The following is a 22,362-nucleotide window of genomic DNA, read 5'->3' as shown; positions in this document are numbered from 1 at the left end:
ATTATGGGTATGTAAACTCACAAATTAATGAAAAATTATACGAAAAGAATTTGGTCTCCACAGTTGATGTTTAACGTTTCAAGCCTAACGACATACTTTGGGGGAGGAGCATCAGTCAAATACATTTATGATTTCAGTCAATTGATAAAAACCTCCTGGAGTTCACAGTTCAATTCATGTTTAACAATATTTAATAATCAAATGTATTTGTCAATGTTAATCAATCTCAGGTTGTCCAGAAACAATCTGTATTTATTTGATAGCATTATTTTTTTCGACATGGTTCAGTCGCTTCCCCAAACCACCTAGTGGAATTAGTCAACCAATAGAGAAACTCTCTTGTTTGTTTCATTAAGATGCATTTTAACAGTCAACATATGACTGATTGAACACCATTCTATTGGCACATACACAACACATACACTCACTCACTGTATTTTTCATACATATACACACACCCACAAAGCTGCTCCTTATTCAATGATGTTACTGTCTTCCATTACCTATCATACACTATACTCTTACCTCAAACTCAGTACATGAACTCAATTCAACATAATACATCTAAAACACTTTTAAGGAAGTTACAAGATCTCATGTTATAATTGATAAATTCGAAGTTTGCTGATCCTCATAGTTTTGTTGTGTTTTGTTCAAAGAAATTTAAAGGTTAAAGTTGAAGGTTTACAATCTTAAATCAAGGCCAAGGCCTCCTGACATAACTTAACAACAGTTAACCCCTTGTCGCTGGTAATTCACACCCACACACGCCAGTGTATACCATTACAACATTCACTCCTGGGCCATGACAGTCCAGACATACAGAGCTGTATTAACAAGTTTAACCTTGCAGGTCCCCACTTATACATCTGACCTTGAGAGAGGCATCATATTACAATGTGTCTTGCACAAGCACACAATGTAACGATCAGGCCAGGACTCGCAAAGAGCAATCCTTAGATCACAAGGAATGTTCTCCAAGTATACCATCAATATCACAGCATGGGACAGGGAAGTTATCTGAAGGCTTATCATAACAGAGCATGGCAGGATTACATCAATATGTGTGTAGGAGATAGGTAGGGTGCCTGGAAACATGTTATGACAGGACAGGAATTGTAAGCATCTAATTGATTGCAATGTAAAGAGAGGAGGCCAGGGTACCTACCTTGATCCTCTTGGGTGGTAGCCCCTGAAGGTAAGCATCACTGAATGGTCCCTGTGGGGCCTGTCTTCTTTGTCTTTGAATATCTTGTGTCATGACTGGAACCCAATTCTATAAAAGTAATATTGACACAATTTTGTTTCACTTTTTGTCACTTTCTTGTGCTGAAAATCACATCGAAGGAAACAAAAGAGACACGCATATATTCTGATTTTCTTTCTTTGAAATACACTTCAATTACAGTACTGTTGAAAAGTTCATTTCCCTCGTTCTTCCAAAAAAATTATTCAATCTTTTAGTGGGAGGGGAATAGCGACTTCACGACAATTTGTACAGGACATGGCACTCACATGAATTCTTGCTATAAAAAAGAACTTATATAGCTGAGACTTGCAGTACTACTTAACAACTTGAAAGTGGATCTTACCGGAGGAACAACTGCCTCCCATCCAGCTCCTAGGGATGGTGGTGGTCTTCGTCCGAGGGGTCTAGATGAGCCAGCCCTGCTGCTGGTACCAGCTGGTGTCACTGCAGCTGCTTCTCTTGAGTCAGCATCATCTACATCCATTGACTAACAATGACAAAAGTCAAACCACTCAGTTGAGACTTGCATGTAACATTTGTACATTAAACTGGATGCTGCTTAATCTATTCAATTTGCAAGAGATCTACCTTGGATACTCTCTGACTATAATAATAGAAAAACTACTCAAAACCAATACAGAGGAATTGTGTCCCAAAAAGTTTATGTAAGAAAAAACTTTCTTATTTTTTGCACAAAAGTATAATTTTCAGTGTTTCCTGATTTTGGGAGACTAAAAGTAATTTTTCCAGGGTTTGTCCAGAATGGCAAAGTCAATTGAAAAGGTAATTTTTCTTATCTAACTTGCTTTAGTTCTTTGGAAAGGAGTGATTGTCTAACAATGGGCAAGAGAATCAACGTTATGACCATCATAATCAGGCCTGAAGCATCAGGTCCCCCTCCTTTGTATGTGAGTTTATAGCTTTCAGAAGATCACATAATATATTATTATTATAATTATTTGTAGAGATATTTAACCTGCACCGATTAATGCAGTTCTTTCATCATAACGTAACAGGATAATAACCATATTTACGAGATTTTCCCAATTTCCCAAGATCGTTCAAATACCACTTTGAAAGTTACCTCAGGACTGCTCTCTCTGGCTGTTTCCATGGTATCAGAAGAATTACTGCTAGCTGGTTCCTTAGCAACGGTTGATTCAGGAAGTGGCATTGGTAAATCTGTGATGCAGTCAACACAAAAAAATAAAAATTAAATAGGTACGGATGATATCCGCCCATATTTCATGACTTTCTGTTAAACTAGAGATGGCGATGCCTTTTCTTCTCACCAATGATTTCGCTTTATATATTCACACCTGACACTTCAAAACTGCAAAATTATTCCTGTTATCATTTCCAATCACTTGAACAGACAAATTGCAGCCAACCTGGAATCTTGTAAATGGTTAAGAATGGGCATAAAATAATGAGAAATGAATGTAGAAAGAAAAAAACATTGGGAGCAGATTTTTTCAAGGAAGATATTGAGATAGGTCTCTTGCTCACCAGCTCTGCCACGTTGTTCTCCATTCTTGATGACGTATCTCATGATGTCAGCCTGTGTTACTCTCATGTTTGCCAGCATTCTGGTTAAATGACTTGAGATCATGATGCCCAGCATCTCTCCTCCAGGAACACCGATTGACGTTGCCCATGCAACCTTTAACAGAAAAGTGAAGACTCTTATACGTAAGTATCGCATTAGATACTACTTCACCTCTGAGGGATGCTTTTCTTTAAGGTAACAAATTAAATATAACCCTCCCCTGGAGCAAGTGGACTCCTTATTCATTAGGAAAGATGCTTTTATGTTTTATAGGAAAAATAGTATGACCAGGAAAAGAAAGCCATCTAAAATATCATATGTGGACAAAATCAAAATAAACTTTTTACGCTACTGACAGTTCTTAAATTATCAAGTCCATCTCTCATGACAGAACTGGAGACCATATATCAGTGTTCACAGGTCCATTAAGCCCCCCCCCCACCCCACCCTCTCTTTCTATTTTAATTCCATAACACTACTAACTGTGAATATAGCTTGTACAAACTATGGTCAGTTCAGAAGAAAGGATTACCAGTTTCCTTTCTGATGAACTGTTTTAATGCTCTATGCTAAATGATACACAAGCATTAGAAAAATATTGCAAATTACAATGACATTTAATTGTCAATCTAATATATTCCATTGATAGGAGTATTAGGATAGGAGTATTACTCTTGAGTTTGTTGAAACAACTGTATGCTTTATAACAAATAACGACATCTGTTTCAGATAAGAAAACAAAGAGAATAATAGTAACGGCCCTGAGGAAATTGTGAGCAGAACTTCCATAACTGATGACCAGAATTACAGAGTAATTGACAGACTGATTACATTCTTAGTAATCAATCGATTGATAACGACAGTAATCAATGGCTACTACTCACCATTCAATCGATTGATAACAACAGTAATCAATGGCTAACACTCACCAATCAATCGATTGATAACGACAGTAATCAATGGCTACTACTCATCATTCAATCGACTGATAACGACAGTAATCAATGGCTACTACTCACCATTCAATGGACTGATAACGACAGTAATCAATGGCTACTACTCACCATTCAATCGGTTGATAACGACAGTAATCAATGGCTAATACTCACCATTCAATCGATTGATAACGACAGTAATCAATGGCTAATACTCACCATTCAATCGATTGATAATGACAGTAATCAATGGCTACTACTCACCATTCAATCGATTGATAACGACAGTAATCAATGGCTAACACTCACCAATCAATCGATAACGACAGTAATCAATGGTTACTACTCACCATTCAATCGGTTGATAACGACAGTAATCAATGGCTACTACTCACCATTCAATCGGTTGATAACGACAGTAATCAATGGCTAATACTCACCATTCAATCGATTGATAACGACAGTAATCAATGGCTACTACTCACCATTCAATCGATTGATAATGACAGTAATCAATGGCTACTACTCACCATTTAATCGACTGATAACGACAGTAATCAATGGCTACTACTCACCATTCTCTCAAACATGAATTGTCTCATCTCCCTCTCTCCTCCGTACAAATACATTATTAACTGAAGTCCTGAATGCATGGACAGCTGCAAATGTTCGACCAACCGATCCCCAAAGTCATCTGTTGACACAGCTGAAAGGGAAAACAAACATCTCAACAGATATACCATCAGTTGTAACATCAGGAAGGAAGTAGGAGTAGGAGGAGGAGAGGAGTAGGAGGACGAGAGGAGAGTAGAGGAGAGGAGAGGAGAGGAGAGGAGAGGAGAGGAGAGGAGAGGAGAGGAGAGGAGAGGAGAGGAGAGGAGAGGAGAGGAGAGGAGAGGAGAGGAGAGGAGAGGAGAGGAGAGGAGAGGAGAGGAGAGGAGAGGAGAGGAAACGTTTTTCTGCAGTACTTCTTGGATAAAATCAGTGATGCCAGAAGTTACCAAAGAAGAGATCCATAGCTACCAGTGTTTACACGGGTCCAAAAATCGGGAACCGGGTACCCGAGGGCCGTTACCCGTCGGGTATCCGGGTACCCGGAAAAAAATTGTTTACCCTCGTGTATCACGATTTTCAAGAAATTACATATTGGATGTTGTAATAAATGCATTATATTCTCTACTGACAATGTTTTCATGTTCAAATACGTAGGTGTAAGATAAGGTATAAAACCTTCCTCAATAATTTTTATTTGCTTTTGTTTCTTTCATTAACTTGTTAATAAATTAATTATTTAATTATAATTAGCAATACTACTAACATCGCACTGCTGATGCTGCTTATGCTTGCTCGTGCACGTCTATTGGATCAAACCATATAAATATCAAATTTAGCTCTTAAACAGTTGTTACAACTACTACTATCTATTATGCAGGCCCAGGGTTCGCATTAGCCGCGAGATTGCGCGATTCGCGCAATTTGATCGCATTTGGAATAAACGATTAGTAAAAAGCCACTTGCGATTACTATTTTTTAGTTATCCCGTCTATAATCCATAAACATCTCGTAAAATTCCTTGTCAGCCTTTCCTTCTATGGAATAAACGAATGAATAAATAATAATTTCTTCCACATGGTAGCCTAACACCACACTAAGTCAATGAGAAATCTAGCTAAGCCTAACCATATGTTTATTTGCTGAAGTTGTGACGCAGTTATAAGACATCCATGGAAAAAATACTTTCGTTATTGCTGTTACGTTCGACCACATGGTTGCCTAACACCACACTAAGTCAATGGGGTAATCTAGCCTAGCCATCTGTTTATTAGCTGAAATTGTGACGCAGTTATAAGATATCAATGGAAAGCTTTCGTTATTGCTGTTATCTTCTACCACATGGTAGCCTAACAACACACTAAGTCAATGGGAAATCTGCCTAACCATCGGTTTGCAATTTTTTTTTTTAAAACAATCACACTTTGCGTAGTATTCGGGTAATAAATTAGGAACCGGGTAGTATTGCGTCGGGCGGGTACCTTCGTTATTGCTGTTATCTTCGACCACATTGTAGCCTAACACCACACTAAGTCAATGGGAAATCTGCCTAACCGTCGGTTTGCCAATTTTTTTTTTTTTTTTTTTTTTAAATCACACTTTGCGTAGGATTCGGGTAATAAATTAGGAACCGGGTAGTATCGCGTCGGGCGGGTACCCGGTTACCCGGATAACCCGTGCAAACACTAATAGCTACAATTAACTCAAACATATCCGTCCTGCATAGATGGAACTTACCATTTTCTCCTACAGAAATAGTCATGATATCATTTAGCACTTCTTCCAGAAAGTAAGAAAACGTAGCTAGTGCATCAGTGTTGTGCAGAGTTTGTTGATCTCCCTGAAACCGAAACAAAAAATTATAAGTGAGTTTTACACAAAACCATAAAGTTTTAAACACTATTATCAACCAATCATTAATGAGCAAAACAGTACTTCTCTGGAGGATTTAAGGAAAGCGAACAACATTTCTGACAATAGTTTCTTTGCTTACAGGTATCTGACAATTTTATGTAGAAAACATGTCATCATAAAATCCAAACTTGCACATATTCTATTAAGTATCTGATCTTTACATCTTGTTACATGTTGAGTTTTAGATTGCATCATTCCCAGACTTTCTCCGATATGAGTAAACTTTTACTTTTTTTTTCTTTTCTCTCACACATTTCTGCAGAAGGTTTGCATAAATTACTGTCAGTGAGTTAGGTATCAAAAGGACTAAGGTTCTGGTGAGAGGCTACTAGTTACTTGAACCAACATTGCTGACCTAAAGTGTTTCAAAAACTGGTAACTGGAAGGGGAGTGATAATATATAATTAGTATATAAAGAAAATTAAAACAATACAATGCCCATAAATAAAACAACACACACCAAAATTTCAATGAGTTCAAGTCTGCTGTCTGCAATGATACGTCTCGATGCATTCTGAAAGAGTCAAAGAATTAATACATGTATAATGTCATTGTCTTTCAGGCTCATAGATCATGGAAAATAATTCTTTCTCTTTTTATAATTGATGAAGCTCTGCCAACAGCCTTACCTTGAATAAAATATTAACACAGTCAAGAGTTTTGCATCTCACAAAATTTTCCTCACACATTTTGAAGAAATTCATAATATTGAATGTAGATTAATCCAAATTTAGAGTTTGTTGGATGAAAATAAAACAAAGCATTTATTTTTTCTCTTTTCTTGTAAGAATTCATGATTTCGGTTGTTACAAATTCTAAAGCTTCTCTTTGTTTTTTCTCCAGATTTTTGTTTTGTTTCAAGTACATCATCAGCCTCAGTTGAGATACCAAGTCAGGAATAAAAGCCTTTATTGTGCTAATTTAATGTGCTATGGTAAGTAATAAATCAAATTTAATGGCAAATAAAGCCAAAGAAAATAAACTGTGATAGAAGTGACTGGCTTACTCTGATGTTTGTTGGAGTTGGGTCAGCTCCTTGGAGAATCCTTGTGTTGATAAACTGGACCACAGAAGGGCGAATTCTACTCACTGGTTCAGTGTTACCCATCATCACTTGGGAGACGTCATTAACGCGCAAAGCACGAGAAAGCGCAGCAGCCATTTCATTCAGGAAACCTACGGCAAAAATGAAACACACGTTAAAAACGCATGTTAAAGAGTGCAAGCAAACGAGCAAAATCCGTACGTGGACAAGACGACCTTTCCTTAAAACGAGAAAGAAACCCCAACCATCATTAATCTATACGATAGATACCACTGTCATCAACAACTTCCCAATCAGCGGAGAGCTGGATGCTCCCTCAGTCCAACTAAGAAATCTACGAGATAAACAAGCTACAGTGGTTATTAACCATTCAATTCAGCACAGAGTAATTTTTCGTCCCACAAACTCAATGTGTAGGTTTGCCACTTCATTTTGCAAATCCTGTGATGTTTGATGCATAATTTCATCATTTCAGTGACAAGTTCAGGGCTTCGGGAATCTCATCTTTACTGGTGGTCAAGATAATGGCATCACCATATTGCAGTAGCAAATACAGCTCTAGGTAGGTTTGTTTACTTTGATATCAATGCTGAAGAAATTCTTGAAACACTATGCCCGCTGCAATTTAGTTTTCATGGCCCTTCCAACAATGAAATCAAGCCAACACTTGCAACATCTGGTTTTAACTTGCTGTAGCTTTATGACTTGGCGGTGTAAAACAAGAGAGATCTGCACAACATGGACGTTGGAGCACTTAATTTAACCCTTCAATCTATTTCAAGTAAATAGAGAGTTAACCTCATCATACTTTTTTATCACATTTGGTACACACATTTAGATAATTCCTATACCTTGCTGTTCTCCGATCTGGGTGATACCACTAAACAGCTCTTCCAGTGTCTGGGGGTTTTCAGGAGAAGCGTCGCGGCTTGACATCTGGTTTAACATCTGGAACATAAAGTCCGCTGGTACAGGTGCTGGTACAGAGCCGCTCGTGGTGGTCTGACTGGAAGAGGAGGAAGCTGATGATGAAGTCGCTTCTGATGGAAAACCGGAATAAAAATCAATCAAAATAAAAACAACATTGAAAACTATACAAAAACATAGAATAAAATTAAACACTACAACATATATTGATGATGTCTACAACATGTTAGAGAAATTGACACATGCTAAGAACTAATGCACCTTCAGCTATGTCTAGTCCTACCTCCCTGATTCCGACAGGTTCCCTGTGATAAAAATAATGGGTTCATGCTCAGTGATGATACCAATTATATCCACAGGCCTTTCAGCCATGAAAAAGTCTGTCCCATCTCCAATTTTTACTTTTAAGGAAACAATCTTACAATTCTTCCTTTGTTTTTTTGCATTCACTATCTAAATAATTGGTCAGTCATATGGATTCACTGTTTATTCACTATACACACCACTGTCCTCTTTGGGTAACTTCACATAAAATACACCTATTTGCTAGCTTTCGGACTTCTTGATGTTTCTGAGCAATGCAGGAAATCACTTTCTATACTGATAATCATAACCAACTACTAAAATAATTACTTATCACAAGCAAGATTACCTGAAGATGTGGAAGGTTGAGTGGAACCAAGCATTCCTTGGGATGTTAAAGCATTCATTACACCACTAATAACATCAGCAAAGTTACCGGGCATCTGCAAGAATCAACAAGTTTTAAATAAGCTTATCATAGCATGGTATCAGCATTATTTATAGATGTTATTGTGTTAACAAAGTTTTCAAATAAACGTACGACTAACTCGCTTTCCAAGATGCAGCAATTTTTAGACATGAATAAAGATATCATTAGATGTTACAAGAAATACATACGATGCTGTTATCTCATGATTTTACTCATAGTCATGGAAACATGACCCCAGGAATTATGAAGAAAGTTGCAAGAGCCCCGAAGACAGTTAGCTTTAAAAGTCTGGTGAAAAGTAACAGGGTTTTACAGTGTGCCTTCATTTAGAGCTCTAACATATTTTGTGTTGTCTTGCAGAAAACGTACCAAACCAGATGGCTGAGGTGCCTGACCCTGTGCAGACTGCTGGGCACGTTGCTGACCCTGGTGTGGAGCCTGAGGCTGGCTGGAGGCTCTCCCTGCAGCATCTGGTCGGTTGCCAGCATTCCTATGACGTGACTGACAGGGCAGGAACGGATCCCACATTCCAAGGATCAGTGGGTTCATGGTAGGGAGAGGCCTCGGGGTACTTTGACTGGTAGTGTTGGTGCTACTGGTGCTTCCAGATCCTCCCACAGGGGTAGAGTTACCACTGGAGGTGGTAGAAGTTGTAGTAGGGGTCGCTCTGGGAGCTGAAGGCCGAGTTCCACCTGCAGCTGAAAGGAGAGAGGTACTTATACTCTCAATTAAGTCTGAAATTCTAACTTGTATCATCAATGATCTCCAGCATAATGTGTCTTGCCACAATAAAAATGTGAAATAATCAAAATGCAAGAGCCCATGATGTACTGCTTCAAAGATATTTACTTTTGTAAAGAGACTCAATAGGGGAATTTACAAAAACTTTGTCAGTCACTAAAAGAATGACAGCATTTCGCTTGGCAAGAATCTCAATTATTATAGACCTACCTGGTCGCACACCTGATGCAGTTTGAACTCTTACATGACCAGGCAGTCTGACCCTTACACTAGGACCCCCTGGTTGGCCAACTTGACCATGTTGGGTCACTTGGACTCTAACTGTTCGAGGAACATTCCCTTGACCAGCTGTCGTTGCTTGCCCACTTTGATCTGCAAATAATAAACAAATCTTACACTTACATCAGAATCTTTGTTCAACAGGATACAGCCACTGTCTTGAAATTTGATGAATAAACTTATCATTTTGCTCTTTTTATCCTAGCATTAAATGGACAATCCAGGGTGCAACTTGTTTTTGTCTCAGTATCTGCTGTAAGTAAACTTCATGCAAACAGACTTGAGTTTATAGCTGTGCACTGACAAGAGAATATTTTGCTAGATTTCTTTTTTTCTAAATTCAGTGTTACTGTGGAAAGGGTAAGATTCTAATTTTACAATAAGGAGAGGTGAAGTTTACAATAATACAAAAGTGAATGCAATGTATTAACATTTGGGTGAATCCTAGTTTGGAAGTAGGAAATTTGATGGAAATTATGTAGAATTAAAAAAAAGAAGAGAAAAACAAATGTTATCGATGTTCATTTATTTAATTCCAAGTTCACGTTTGGTTCAACTGCTGTTATCTCAGTGTAGAAGTTGAATGCAAATTTCACCGGGATTCTCACAAATATGTTTCTCTATCACTGGTCGCAAATACATTTATCCCAAGAAGAGCCTTTCAAATAATAGTACAAAAAGGATAAATGACCAAAATCTATTTGCTTCTTTCTCTTAGAGCTCCAAGGTAAGAGGCTACTGATAAAATAGTTAGTACGACTAGACAACGGAAGGGTCTACATGAATACTACAATTCATTCCATTGGTACGATAGAATGTATAAGAGTTCACTTAAAAATGCACCTTTTTGCAAAACAATTTTGACCTCACTATTAACTCTTCAAAATGTTGCTACCCGTGCATAAATGCACACATCGTTTCATCTCCTTCTAATGACCCCGTCCCCACCTGCCTCCATACACAGTAAGTTATATCATGACGATATTTAGTTTACCTTGTGGAGTCTCTGAAGGAGGAGGGCTGGTTGTGGTGGTAGTAGTAGTCTCAGCAGGGGCCTGAGTGGCATTATTCTGCTCACTTGGAGCATCAGTAACACCACTGGTAGGGGTGGTAGAGGTGGTGGGGGTGGATGGAGTGGAGGTCGTCGTAGTGGTTGATCTTCCTACTTGTTGAATCTGCTGCATGATGACTTGAGCAATGTTTTGCATCATTTGTGGAGTCAAAGCTGTGATTCCTTGCTGGCCTCCAGCTGAGTTCAGCTGTCGTATTTCAATCTGAGGACCTGCGGTAACAAAACCATCAAAACATGGGATATAAATGAGGTATAGAAAATGAGGAAAAGAAATGAGGTATATAACATTAGGTATAAAATGAGGATTAGAAATGTGGATTAGAAATGAGGAATACAAATGAGGTTTAGAATTGAGGAAATGAAATGAGGTATAGAAAATGAGGTATAGACATGAGGTTATTTCAACATTCTCAACTTGGCATTGTTGCATTTCCAACCTGCATGACCACTGTGCACTCAGGAGAACCGAAAGCAACAAACAATACAAGAGGCTGACCTTTCACTATTTTAGAAGCCATTGAGTGAATAATACCAAAATACTTGAAAATCATGGGAAAATTAAGAGAATATCATTGCAATAATGTTGGGGACTTAATGAAAATCCAGAGAAAAAATTGCGGTATAGGCTTCAATTTGGGTATGCTGCAGTGTGTTAGGATAATAGTTAGAAATTGATGGAAATTTGAAATACAATTAATTAGTTTCAATGGCATTTACTGAAATGACTGAGCCTAATGAAGACAACTTGAAGGGACCTGAATGACACCACCTACCTCGAATGTGGAAAGTCCTGTTACCATCATTCATCCTGCCTCCGGGAGGAGTCATTACTCTAGGGCCAATGGTTGGTAGAGGTCTAGGACCAAATGGCTGTGGCCCAGCAGTTTGTGGTCTTGGGCCACTGGGCTGCAAAAAAAACCACCCCAATATTCAAACCATGAAACATTTAGGATTATGAACTGGCTTCTTTGTGACCAAAGAAAGAACACATGCTTGCTTCAAAACTCAATTTATCATTTTAGAATAGTATACTATATTTGGTAAGGATGCATCAAGAAACTAGTCTTGAAGAGTATAATCTCTATAACTTTTAGAGGGCATAAACATATTGGGAGTACAAACAATTTGTCAATTAAAATGACCTATGCCTGGTAATTAAAAAAAGTGGCCTAGTAATTTTTGTCTTTTCAATCCTTGAACTTATCCTAGCTCATTCCCTACTGAACGGTGAGCAACAAGCCTCTGTAAGTCTGTAGGGTACAAAAATTGCTAATCACAGCAAAAAAAGTTTGTGCCAGTACCTGAGCGGACTGATTAGCAGTTCCAGGTTGGCTTCCTGGTGTGGCAGTGCGAACCATAAAGGAAGGGAAAAATGACCTTGGAGTTGAACCACTACTACTGCTTGTAGTGCTTGAGCTGCCTCCAGTGGTAGACGCTTGAGTGGTACTGCTCGGTTGACTAGAAGGAGTTGACCCCTGTCCCCCTCTTGGTTGACTAGAAGCAGTTGACCCCTGACCCCCTCTTGACATAGAAAAAGGAGATCCAACAAACTGTGGAGGAAAGGAATATTCTCTTCTGTTAATCAACTTAGTTATGTGTCAAAACTGACTGTTTACCACACAAAACCATATCACTATCTTAAGAAAATAGCCTTTTAAGTGCCACAACAGACAGAATAATGTTTCATCTGATGGCTTCTTAGTAGCTGCCCACTGAAATCTAAATGCTACCAAGTTTGTGTTCTGACTTACTACACAAGTAAATGATAACAATTTGAATGCATGATGTCTCCTTGACAGCACTGTATCACATTTGCAGAGGAAAAAATGAAATACAACAATTTCTTAACTGTTTTATCTATGTTATCTCCAATGTAAACTTACACAAAGTATCACAGCTTCTTTTAACGTTTGGATGATTATCAACATTCTGTGTGAGATTGCTGGCTGCTGGACTGCTATGTTAACGTATGATTCAAGATTATTAATTTTTTCTTTCAACAGGATTATTTTCATGAGTTTGTATGCACATATGGTTCAAAATGCCTGACTTGGAAAGTTGAGCAGATGTAAACTATTTGTATTGAGCTAACATTTGATATCTTTCTGGCCCTTTTCCTAATATCTTCTTCAGGTGGCTCAAGACCAAAAACTCAACCATACAAATTTTCCGGTTCACAAGCTGTAGTAATAAATGACAAATTTATTACCTTTGGTGATAAACATCAGCATACCAAACACAAAAAAAAAATAACAGTAAAAAGGAGACAGTGATTAAATGGTGACAAACTTACAGACACTGGAAATGGTCCAATCGGAGATGGCGTATTTACCACCGTGGCAACCCTGGGAGGTTGTGACAGTAGGCAAACATTGAAGTCTGACATGGCGTGGTAGATGTGACTGATATAATGCATCACCTGACTGCAAACACTCTGAACAGTGCGAGCTCTTTGTAGTTCTTCACTCTGAAAAAAGAGCAAGTCTCCGGGTTAATCATACTCAAATTTATGGGCTACACCCAGATTATCCCTTACTAATAAAACCAGATGATCCAGAATACTACACATCATGGATAAATTAGCAGGTTGCCAAGGTAACAGTTTGAATTTCAAGATGAAAACATACATAATTTTTCAGTATTTACCTTGGGGGGTGGGTGGGGGTGGGGTGGAAGATTGGGATAGTCTGGATAATTACCCCGCTCTCGTAAACAGGCTGGTCGACCAAGAGCCTGTGGTAATGATCCATGTGAGGGCGTAACCGCCTTTCCAGTGAAAAGATTTCTCCCAAAACTTCTGCCAAGTCTGTTGTTCGAGGGTTCCTTGTAAATTAAAGAAGAAGAAAAATGATTAGGATCGTTGCGACTCATGGAAATTTTAATAAACACACCATACATGCTGACTCTTGCAGCCTGCCATGAATGTCTGGCATGCTCGTGATTCTTGAGTTAATTTAATTTATAATTACATATATGTTATTACATATGATAACAGTTTGCTGTATTTTCTGTTGGGGTTGCAGCTGACTCAAGAGTTCTGACCTACTTGAGTTATTGCAGGTAATGTCATCATATAAACAAAGAGTTATCCTTCCTTCAGAAAACTGCCTTATATCAAACAACAAACAATAAGTCAGCTTCAATCAAACTTTAGCTGAGAGAAAGATATGGAAATAGAATATCACACATATCAGTAATGCAGAGATGTTTCCACATGAGTTCTATCAATAATATCTGCCACTAAAACGATGGCATTAAATGAAACTCACGGTAAGGAAGGACGAGCGCTAGTCTGAGTGGATTGTTGGCTTTGAGGCCTACTTTGACTTGTTGATGAGCTACTTGTGGGAGGCCTATTGTCATTCTGTGGTTGAGATGACCTTCCAGCTGATGGAGATGAACCTCCTGGTGTCCTGGTGGAGGAGGTGGAGGAGGAGGAGGCTGACGTGTTCTCCGCCTGACTGGCAGCGGCGGTGGTGGTGCTCCTTGACTGAGTCTGAGAGGTACTCGCAGCACTGGTTGAGGGTGAGGAATGGACGCTATTCACAGCGTTGGACACTGGTGTGCTAGTTGGACTAGATCTCAATGCCGCCTAATTCCGAAGGAAAGATAGATGACATTCAAATAAGTCAATTGTTTCAGAAGATAGTATCCACTGATTTTCATGACAAGTGGGTGAAGCTCTCAGAATTAATAATCATGTGTTGCCCACAAGTCTAGTTTGATAAGGCTTAACTTCAATATTTAGAGGTGTGGCACAGGATGACGACAATGAAATACAAAAACAAAGACTCATTAAACACATGCTTTATCTTATGGATGGTTTCTTTGCTATCTGTCTCTACTTTTTCCTAGGCGGTTGTAGATCCCATCTGTGGATAAGGTTTCAAAGTCCTTCATTTTGTAAGTGACTCTACAGGGATATAAACTGATATAACTTGAGTCCTTAAGTCTTGAGTTTCGATTGACACCTACCACTAATCCATCTACAGCTGCATGTTGGGATACTCTCAACGTAAAATAATCTCCTTAAAGATAAAATAATGAACCTCAGGATGAAAAAACTTCAGTCACAAAAAATTATATCAACGGAACATTTTGTACAAAGTCTAATATCACCCGAGCAGTTGAATCCATTGAAAATGAAAACTTGAAAGGAAGAAACCCACCAGTTATGGAATTATTAAAAGTAGGTTGGAAAGACTAGCTTACCTCCAGAGTGTTAATAGCTGTATTCGCCTGTCTGAGCATGTTGCGAATTTGATTCATCCTGAGCTGGGCTGGAGTCAGTGGCGTCTGAATGGCAATGGGTCCCAAGTTGATATGAACGTCAACTGAAGAACCATCGGCCTGAGGGAAATTAAACAACATAAATAAATATCAACCAGTTCTGAACAGATCTCATCATTTTTGACTAAGTCAGAAAGTAATGCCTTGACTTATAACAGCTTCCTGTAGTTCCTATTCCATTCTCAGTAGATTCACATGGGTCAATGTTCTATGAAGGGCTCTTAAATAAGCAGTAGTTCACCAGTGTTCAAATTTAGCACTAATAATAACTTCACCCAGATTCTTATATATGTGCAGTGTAGACTAGCAATACTTGGCATGGCAGTGTGGTAGGTCTAGGCTAAGTTCCCCCATCGCCCCCTTTTGTCAAAGGTAACACTTTCTCAAGAGTTTACACATCTGCTCGGACATAAATGAGCTACTAAGTAGTAATATAGCTCCTTTTCAAATGAATTAATGGCAAGAGACGTTCAAACAGAACCAGCTACTGTAAGTTGACTTAGCTAGCTTCTAAATCTACAACAAACCAGTCAAATAGCAAACACTTTAATTCACTCCTGCTAGGAGAAAGGGGGGGGGGTTACCAAACTAAACAGAATATTTGACAGTTGTTCTGCCAACAAATATGTTCCTTACACACTTTAACAATGTGTATGTCTTCAGATAGCTGTGAGAACTTGAACTTTGGAAAGGAAACGCAGTAACTAAGTAAGGAAACACAGTAAGGAAACCCAGTTGAAATGCAGGTAAGGACAATTGAATAATATAGAAACTTAAATTAACAATGGAGGACAAACCCTATTCTATCAACTTACTGATGACCTTGATGTGACCCTTGCATTTCTTCCTAAGTCACCCATTCCAGACAGAACTTGTTGAACGGTTTGCTGAAATAAAGAAAGATGCTGAAACTGTCAGCTGTACAAAGGAATCATGGCAATGAAATAAGAAATTTGCTTAAGAAAATTAAAAGAGAACAAACAAAACTTTAAAAAGAAACATTTTTCTCTAGTAAGGATAATTATTGATCGTGACATGATTGCAGTCATATCGTCCAATCACAGAGCCAGATTAGGATCCAGATTGATTACGTTTCTTAGCAACAAGTCTACTCACCTGTATTTCAGCAGGGTCTGTAACCTCTGCAGGGAGGTGTACCGCTCCCAGGAAAAAATTGTTCTGGCCATCCGAACTTGATCCAACTCTGTTAGAGTTGCTAGAAGCAGATCTGGAGGTTGAACCAGTCGTTGATGAAGGAGGTGGCTTCTCCACTAGATGAATCACTTGTCCGTGACACTGATATTCTGCTAGTTTCTTTTCATCCTTTAGCACCCTTCCTCTGAAGATGAGCCGTTGAGTAGTAGCCGGTATATTCTGTACCAGAGGGTAACCACAATCACAGTCATATGTAAGATATCTCTACCCTCTATTATTAGGTTTTATAATGGTCACCTGATTGTGAGCATGACTTGCTAACCTGCAGGAGCCATACTTCACACGGCTCGATCAGGCATGTCCCCCCTGACAATATAATCAGAGCCTGACATACTGTACATGCAAACTTTAAATTTAAAATGTTTATGAGGTGTTCACTTTAAGGTGACAGAGTCTCTGTCTGACAAATTATCAAAAGTAAAGCCAATTGTCACTCTCAAGTTTTAAAGTGAAGAAATTAAGTTTCTTTTCAGAGCTGTAAACATCAAAAATATCTGGTAAAAGCATCATGACAAAGTGACCTTTGTGTTCTGTAAAATACAAGTTACAGAATTAACATATTATCTTGTTATATGTGAAGGAAACAAAACTTTGAGCAATAACTGCCTCGTTAAATGTATTCACTCTCCTTAAAACAAAGGATAAAGAAGAAACTACCAATGGAAACAATACTTACCATATGAGCCTGAAAGTATCAAACTAATATACGTGCTCCCATTTTTAATTTCTTTAAGAAACGTCTCCTTTTCTGCTACATTATTCTTTTTCTCTTTTAAATTTTTTGTGCTGTATTGTCTGTTGGGTTTTATTTTGACCAAAGCCTGTCACATGACCCTGAATCTAACTACATGAGCTCTGTAATTACATCTACCTGGACTGTACTAAACAGTAAGTAATACCCATGGACAATACACAATTTAATGTATTGCTATATATGATTGTACTAACTATTTCTTCTTCCGCCATTCCTAATGTTACTTAGGTAGCCTTTAAATATCAGATTGTTTGCAGACCTATACCTGTTATTGTCATATAATATGTAGTAACATTCTTAAATCAATCTATGCATTTTGGATATAGACTGTCAAAAAATCACTGTACTCTTTTGAGAGAAGTAATCCAATGAGGATACAAAAATTATGGTTATAAGCCAAACTGGGCTGGATAAAAATATTTTATACTTAATACTTTGTAAGAAACAATTAGTTTGTGAAAACTTGGTGGGAAAGAAAAATATGTCAATATATATCTTTACCAATCCAACCAATTGCTTTGGAATAAATAGCACTTTGCAATACATTAAGCAGCACGTAAGTTGATATGTGTGTATAATTGAAATTTTTTTTTTAGATACAAATGAAGTGATCATAAAAATGATCATCTTTTCACGTTACACTAATAGATCTCAGATCTAATAAAGTAACTCATTTCTTTTTCAGAAACTACATTAACAATACTAAAATTCTGAGTTTATACTCACAACAGAAGTGGCAATTTTGGCCTTGAAGTCTTTGACAGTGATCTGCATGGGAAAAGCACAGTCAGTAAAAATTCCAACTGATAAAATATTATATGCATACACACAAAACTGACATTTATCAATTCATTAATTACCATATTGATCCTAATGTGATCAAGTTTAATCTCCTTTGGAAAAATTTACTGTAAAGTAAGTTTGTAAAAATTGCCATCAAAAAAAATATCAATAAACTTGAAGATGGCATTATTCAAACTAGGCACTATATTGTTGCTATGCAAGTTTCCTTACCAACCCTCTTGTAAAAAATGTGCCAAAATTAATTACAGTAGGTTAACATATAACTGTAAAGTATCACAGCCAGATGCCATGGATGAAGTAAGCAACTAGGCATTACACAGAAAATGAGGAATTTCAGGTTATTATTGTTGAGGCTGATGCAAAAGTAGCCTCAAGGTTCTAAGAGCAGTGAGGAAACAATGTTATCAATTTACAATAAATTTCTACTTACATCTTGTTCTACAGAGAAACTCCTTGTGTTTGAATCTAATGTCTTTACTGTAACATCCAACATGGTGACTTTTGACCCCAAGACTACCTGTCCAGGAAGCCTGTAGTAATATGAACTCAATCTGTAAAGGAAGATAAATTATGTACCAAACTTTAAAAGAAGATTAAAATTCTGCACCCATCAACCGTTTTCAAAAATCCCTTTTCAAAATAATATAAATACATACATGTAGGCCTTTATTATGTGGTAGGCTAATGCATCTTCCATTAATATCCAACACTTAGGTCTATAAAAGTAACATGTAATGGTTGAAACATGTGAAAAATTGTCATGACAGATCAATGCAAATGCATTCCAGGTCACGTGTAGAGAACTTTACTCCCTGCTTAGCCTAGCAGGGATATTCTGACTAGTTTTTGTAGGAGATTATTTACTATGATGCAAACATTTTGAACAACTCAGCATCAGCTTGTATCACTAAATTATAAATGAAGGCATGTAGGCTGATGGTATGGGTGTTTGTCCCTTGATGCATGTTATAACCTCACATAGTCTAAATTTAACTGGGGGTGGGTGGGTGGGGTTGGTGGTGGTATACTGGGCTTGGGAAAGTTACCCAACTCCTACTGGGAGTCTATTGTTGAGCAGTCAAGTAATGTCTCCTGCTCAATTGGGGTCATTCTTAAGCTTTTCTTTGCATGATAAACTGCAAGAAAGTACAACTGTTCTTTGGTCAAGGCGATCTTTTGATAATTCAAAATCTAAGTTTGAGAAAGGCACAGTCACCCATACTTGTGCTTCAGGAGAGAATCTAAATTTGTTTTTGCAGAAAATCATGTATGAAGGGACAGCAAACATCATTTAATAACTCCTAGGATTGCCACATTGTACAAAGTATAACCGATACATGTAGGAAATACCCTCACCGCACCGATCATGAAAATTTTGGCTGCCAACAAATCAATATGATCTTGACCTAATATTGTCACAATGAAGCAGAACCACTTTGGAAGTTACCTTGTGATTGATGTTACTAAAATAGCAAAACATTTTGACAAGTGTAGTGGACTCTTGTCATATCAGCTATGAAGACTTTTGCGAGGGATGTCCATGTCTTGACACTCTAAATAGGATTTCTTTAGTGAAATTTGTAACAAACTTGTTGTACATGACACTATAGTTCATTCTGTTGCTACAGGTTGTGGGGCAGGCATAAGCCTATTGATGTAATTGACCATTTATTGTTAGCCTTAGCGATTGTTAGGCCTGTGATCATTCATAAAATGACCATGAAAAGTACTTGACAAGTTTTACTATGCATATGAAATGAGAGAATGGTATGTCTTTACATCACAAACTGTTGTCACTAGGCCTATGTATTTTTGTGTGAAAGCAATTAGCCTAGGCCCAGTGTGCTATGCCTCATAATTTAGTCATAATCATGTGTCATGACTGTTATTATGGACTGACTGTGAGTAGCCTAGGCCTACTATAATGTTATATAAGCCTATTTTCCAAATTCTTTCTAAGTCATTTGTGTTGAATGATGAAAGAGGAAACTACTCCCCGACTTCTAGGGCAGTTAGTTCTTTACTCCAAAATTTTAGGGTCACCCAATCCTATGGTATACATCGCTAGGACTGTTATTAAACGTCAGAGGATAGCCTAACCTAGCCTACACGGTCTACCTTATTGCTGATCAGTTTAACATTATGACAACGCTGACTAGCCTAACTTAGGCCTGTACTAGTGTAACTTAGGTTGTACAGCAAGTCACTCCTTATTAATGCAAATCACGATTGTCAACAAAACTGGCAATTACATATGATAGTAACTACGGCACAACTTTTGGGCATTACACTTTGGCCACAAATAGCTCCTACTTTGGCAAATGCGTCAAAGAAAGTCAGCATACGGCGGCCAAGACGGTAATAAAAGAATTTCCCTCTGATGTAACTTCCTGGAAACTACTAACTTGCTATATCATCCACAAAGAACAAAATACCGTCAACATGTTATCTACTGTACATGTACATAACGGACTAGTTTGCGATATATGTATGGCAAGCCAAATGCCCTTATTTAGTTATTCCAGGTTTTCGACAGACAAACCTGGATTGTCGTCCGATAAATCTGGAATATCGACCGATAATCCAGGTTTTTCAGCGTTAAAAATGGATTATCTCTCGGAACACTTGGAATATCACCATTTAACTTGGGAATATAGTAGAAAAACCAGGATTATCATTGGAAAACCTGGATTATCGACGGCAAATGCACGTTTATCGTCAAAATCATGGTTCATCACAGATAAACATGGATTATCTCAGATAGTCCAAGTTTATCGCGGATATACCTGGATTTTTTTCACGAAAACTTGAGTTTTCGGAATTAAACGTGGGATATAGACGAAAATCTAAGATTTTCGACCGATAATCCGAGTTCATCGAGCCTTATTACTCGGGTTATCGGTCGAAAATTCCAGCTTATTAGTCGAAAACCCGGCTTATGTAGTCGAAAAACCGGTCGAAAAATTAGTCGAAAAACCGGCAGAAATGTATTCTCGTAGACCTAGCAAAACATTTAAACTGACACAGTCCCATTGGAAGTATGTCACGGGTGGCATTACAAATTCATTGGTGGTTTAACATGCTGGCGTATGACGACTTTTGGCCAAATTTTCACTAAGCTCACTATACGAACTCGGATCTGGACTGTGCCTAATTAGTTAGTTATTTAAATTATTAATAATGGGGTATGAGGAAATGCACCTGTGGTATGACTCCCAGGACCAAGGGCGTAGGAACGGGGGGGGGGGGGGCTGGGGGCGCCAGCCCCCCCAGTGAAAATATGGGGGCGGAAGTATCGTTCCGCCCCCCCCCCCCCGCTCCGAAAGTCAGAAAACCCCTTTTTCATTTCCAAATGAGAAAAAAACTCATTTGAAGCACCAAATTGCATCTAAGGCCAGGTGAAAATGCAAAATTCTTTACAAAATGGAGTGGGTGTTGAAGTGTGCTATATTGCACCAAATTGCATCTGAGGCCACCTGGAAATGCAAAAAAATTCCAAAGGGGAGGGGGCCCCCCTCCCCTTAGACCCCTCCCCCAAGCCGGCCATCAGTCTTCAGCCCCCCCCCCACTCAAAAGTACCTTCCTACGCCACTGCACAGGACGGCAAGTCGAGAAACTCACATGCACGCGCGGCGGATAGTTTCCTTCGCCTATATGTCCGGGACATTTTGGGACATCGTTCCTATAGGCCTATATCTGAGGCCCTGGGGTCATTCCTTGACCGACTTGGTGCACTATACTGTGCCCATTTCGAAGTAAATTATTCACAGATTCACAGTTGTCATGGGTTCGAACAAATGAGGGGTATTCTATCCTGAAACATAGGGCAAAATGGGACTTGGGTTTCCAATTTTGCCACATCATTTGTCAACTTGCACTGGGTTCTAATGTCCATGTCAATTGGAATCACTAATAAAAGAATTAATTCACCAAAATTAAGGCCGCATGAACTTTATTGCAGATTTCCTGAGTGACGAATTTAATTCTCCCGAAATCACGCAACTAGATGGCATGCTATCCAGCCTGGCAAGTGCCATCTCCAGCGATCTGGCAAGTATTGAAATCTGAAATTTTCTTGCTACGGTGCGCGCCAACTGATGGTGGCGCTCCGCTTAGATAGTACTTACGGCCCTAATACTCGAATCGATTACGCCACCCCCACGTTTCAAACAGGCGCGTAGCCAAGGGGGAAGGGGGGGGGGGGCGAAGGGGGAAGCCGCCCCCCCCTTGAGCATATATTTTTACTTTTTAAAAAAAATCTTTTTATGATATCGCTAGTATTTTCAAAGGAGAAAATGCTAAG

General features: G+C 38.5%; 1 protein-coding gene across 5 annotated transcripts in view; it reads right to left on the bottom strand.

Moving 5' to 3' along the window:
• Positions 1-20,528, bottom strand: part of LOC139963479 (large proline-rich protein BAG6-like) — a 36,973-nt gene extending 16,445 nt beyond the window's left edge. Inside the window, exons 1-24 of one of the 5 annotated variants that reach the window (XM_071964288.1) lie at positions 20,373-20,528; positions 18,490-18,610; positions 17,982-18,023; positions 16,403-16,660; positions 16,102-16,173; positions 15,209-15,346; positions 14,266-14,588; positions 13,696-13,819; positions 13,290-13,463; positions 12,298-12,546; positions 11,770-11,902; positions 10,919-11,206; positions 9,856-10,017; positions 9,274-9,602; positions 8,824-8,917; positions 8,096-8,284; positions 7,206-7,375; positions 6,660-6,713; positions 6,023-6,125; positions 4,309-4,439; positions 2,759-2,912; positions 2,334-2,431; positions 1,593-1,736; positions 1,169-1,276 (exon numbers count right to left, since the gene is read on the bottom strand). In XM_071964288.1, the coding sequence (XP_071820389.1) occupies positions 1,169-1,276; positions 1,593-1,736; positions 2,334-2,431; positions 2,759-2,912; positions 4,309-4,439; positions 6,023-6,125; positions 6,660-6,713; positions 7,206-7,375; positions 8,096-8,284; positions 8,824-8,917; positions 9,274-9,602; positions 9,856-10,017; positions 10,919-11,206; positions 11,770-11,902; positions 12,298-12,546; positions 13,290-13,463; positions 13,696-13,819; positions 14,266-14,588; positions 15,209-15,346; positions 16,102-16,173; positions 16,403-16,660; positions 17,982-18,023; positions 18,490-18,552 (3,600 nt within the window). In that variant the 5' untranslated portion in view covers positions 18,553-18,610; positions 20,373-20,528. Of the gene's footprint in view, positions 1-1,168; positions 1,277-1,592; positions 1,737-2,333; positions 2,432-2,758; positions 2,913-4,308; positions 4,440-6,022; positions 6,126-6,659; positions 6,714-7,205; positions 7,376-8,095; positions 8,285-8,823; positions 8,918-9,273; positions 9,603-9,855; positions 10,018-10,918; positions 11,207-11,769; positions 11,903-12,297; positions 12,547-13,289; positions 13,464-13,695; positions 13,820-14,265; positions 14,589-15,208; positions 15,347-16,101; positions 16,174-16,402; positions 16,661-17,981; positions 18,024-18,489; positions 18,611-20,311 lie in introns of all 5 variants that reach the window. The other 4 variants (XM_071964287.1, XM_071964289.1, XM_071964286.1 and 1 more) reach the window with 4 other exon arrangements.
• Positions 20,529-22,362: the final 1,834 nt, after the last annotated feature.

Source organism: Apostichopus japonicus, chromosome 22 (assembly GCF_037975245.1).
Source record: "Apostichopus japonicus isolate 1M-3 chromosome 22, ASM3797524v1, whole genome shotgun sequence".
NCBI lineage: Eukaryota > Metazoa > Echinodermata > Holothuroidea > Aspidochirotida > Stichopodidae > Apostichopus > Apostichopus japonicus.
This window is presented reverse-complemented; position numbering and strand designations above follow the sequence as displayed.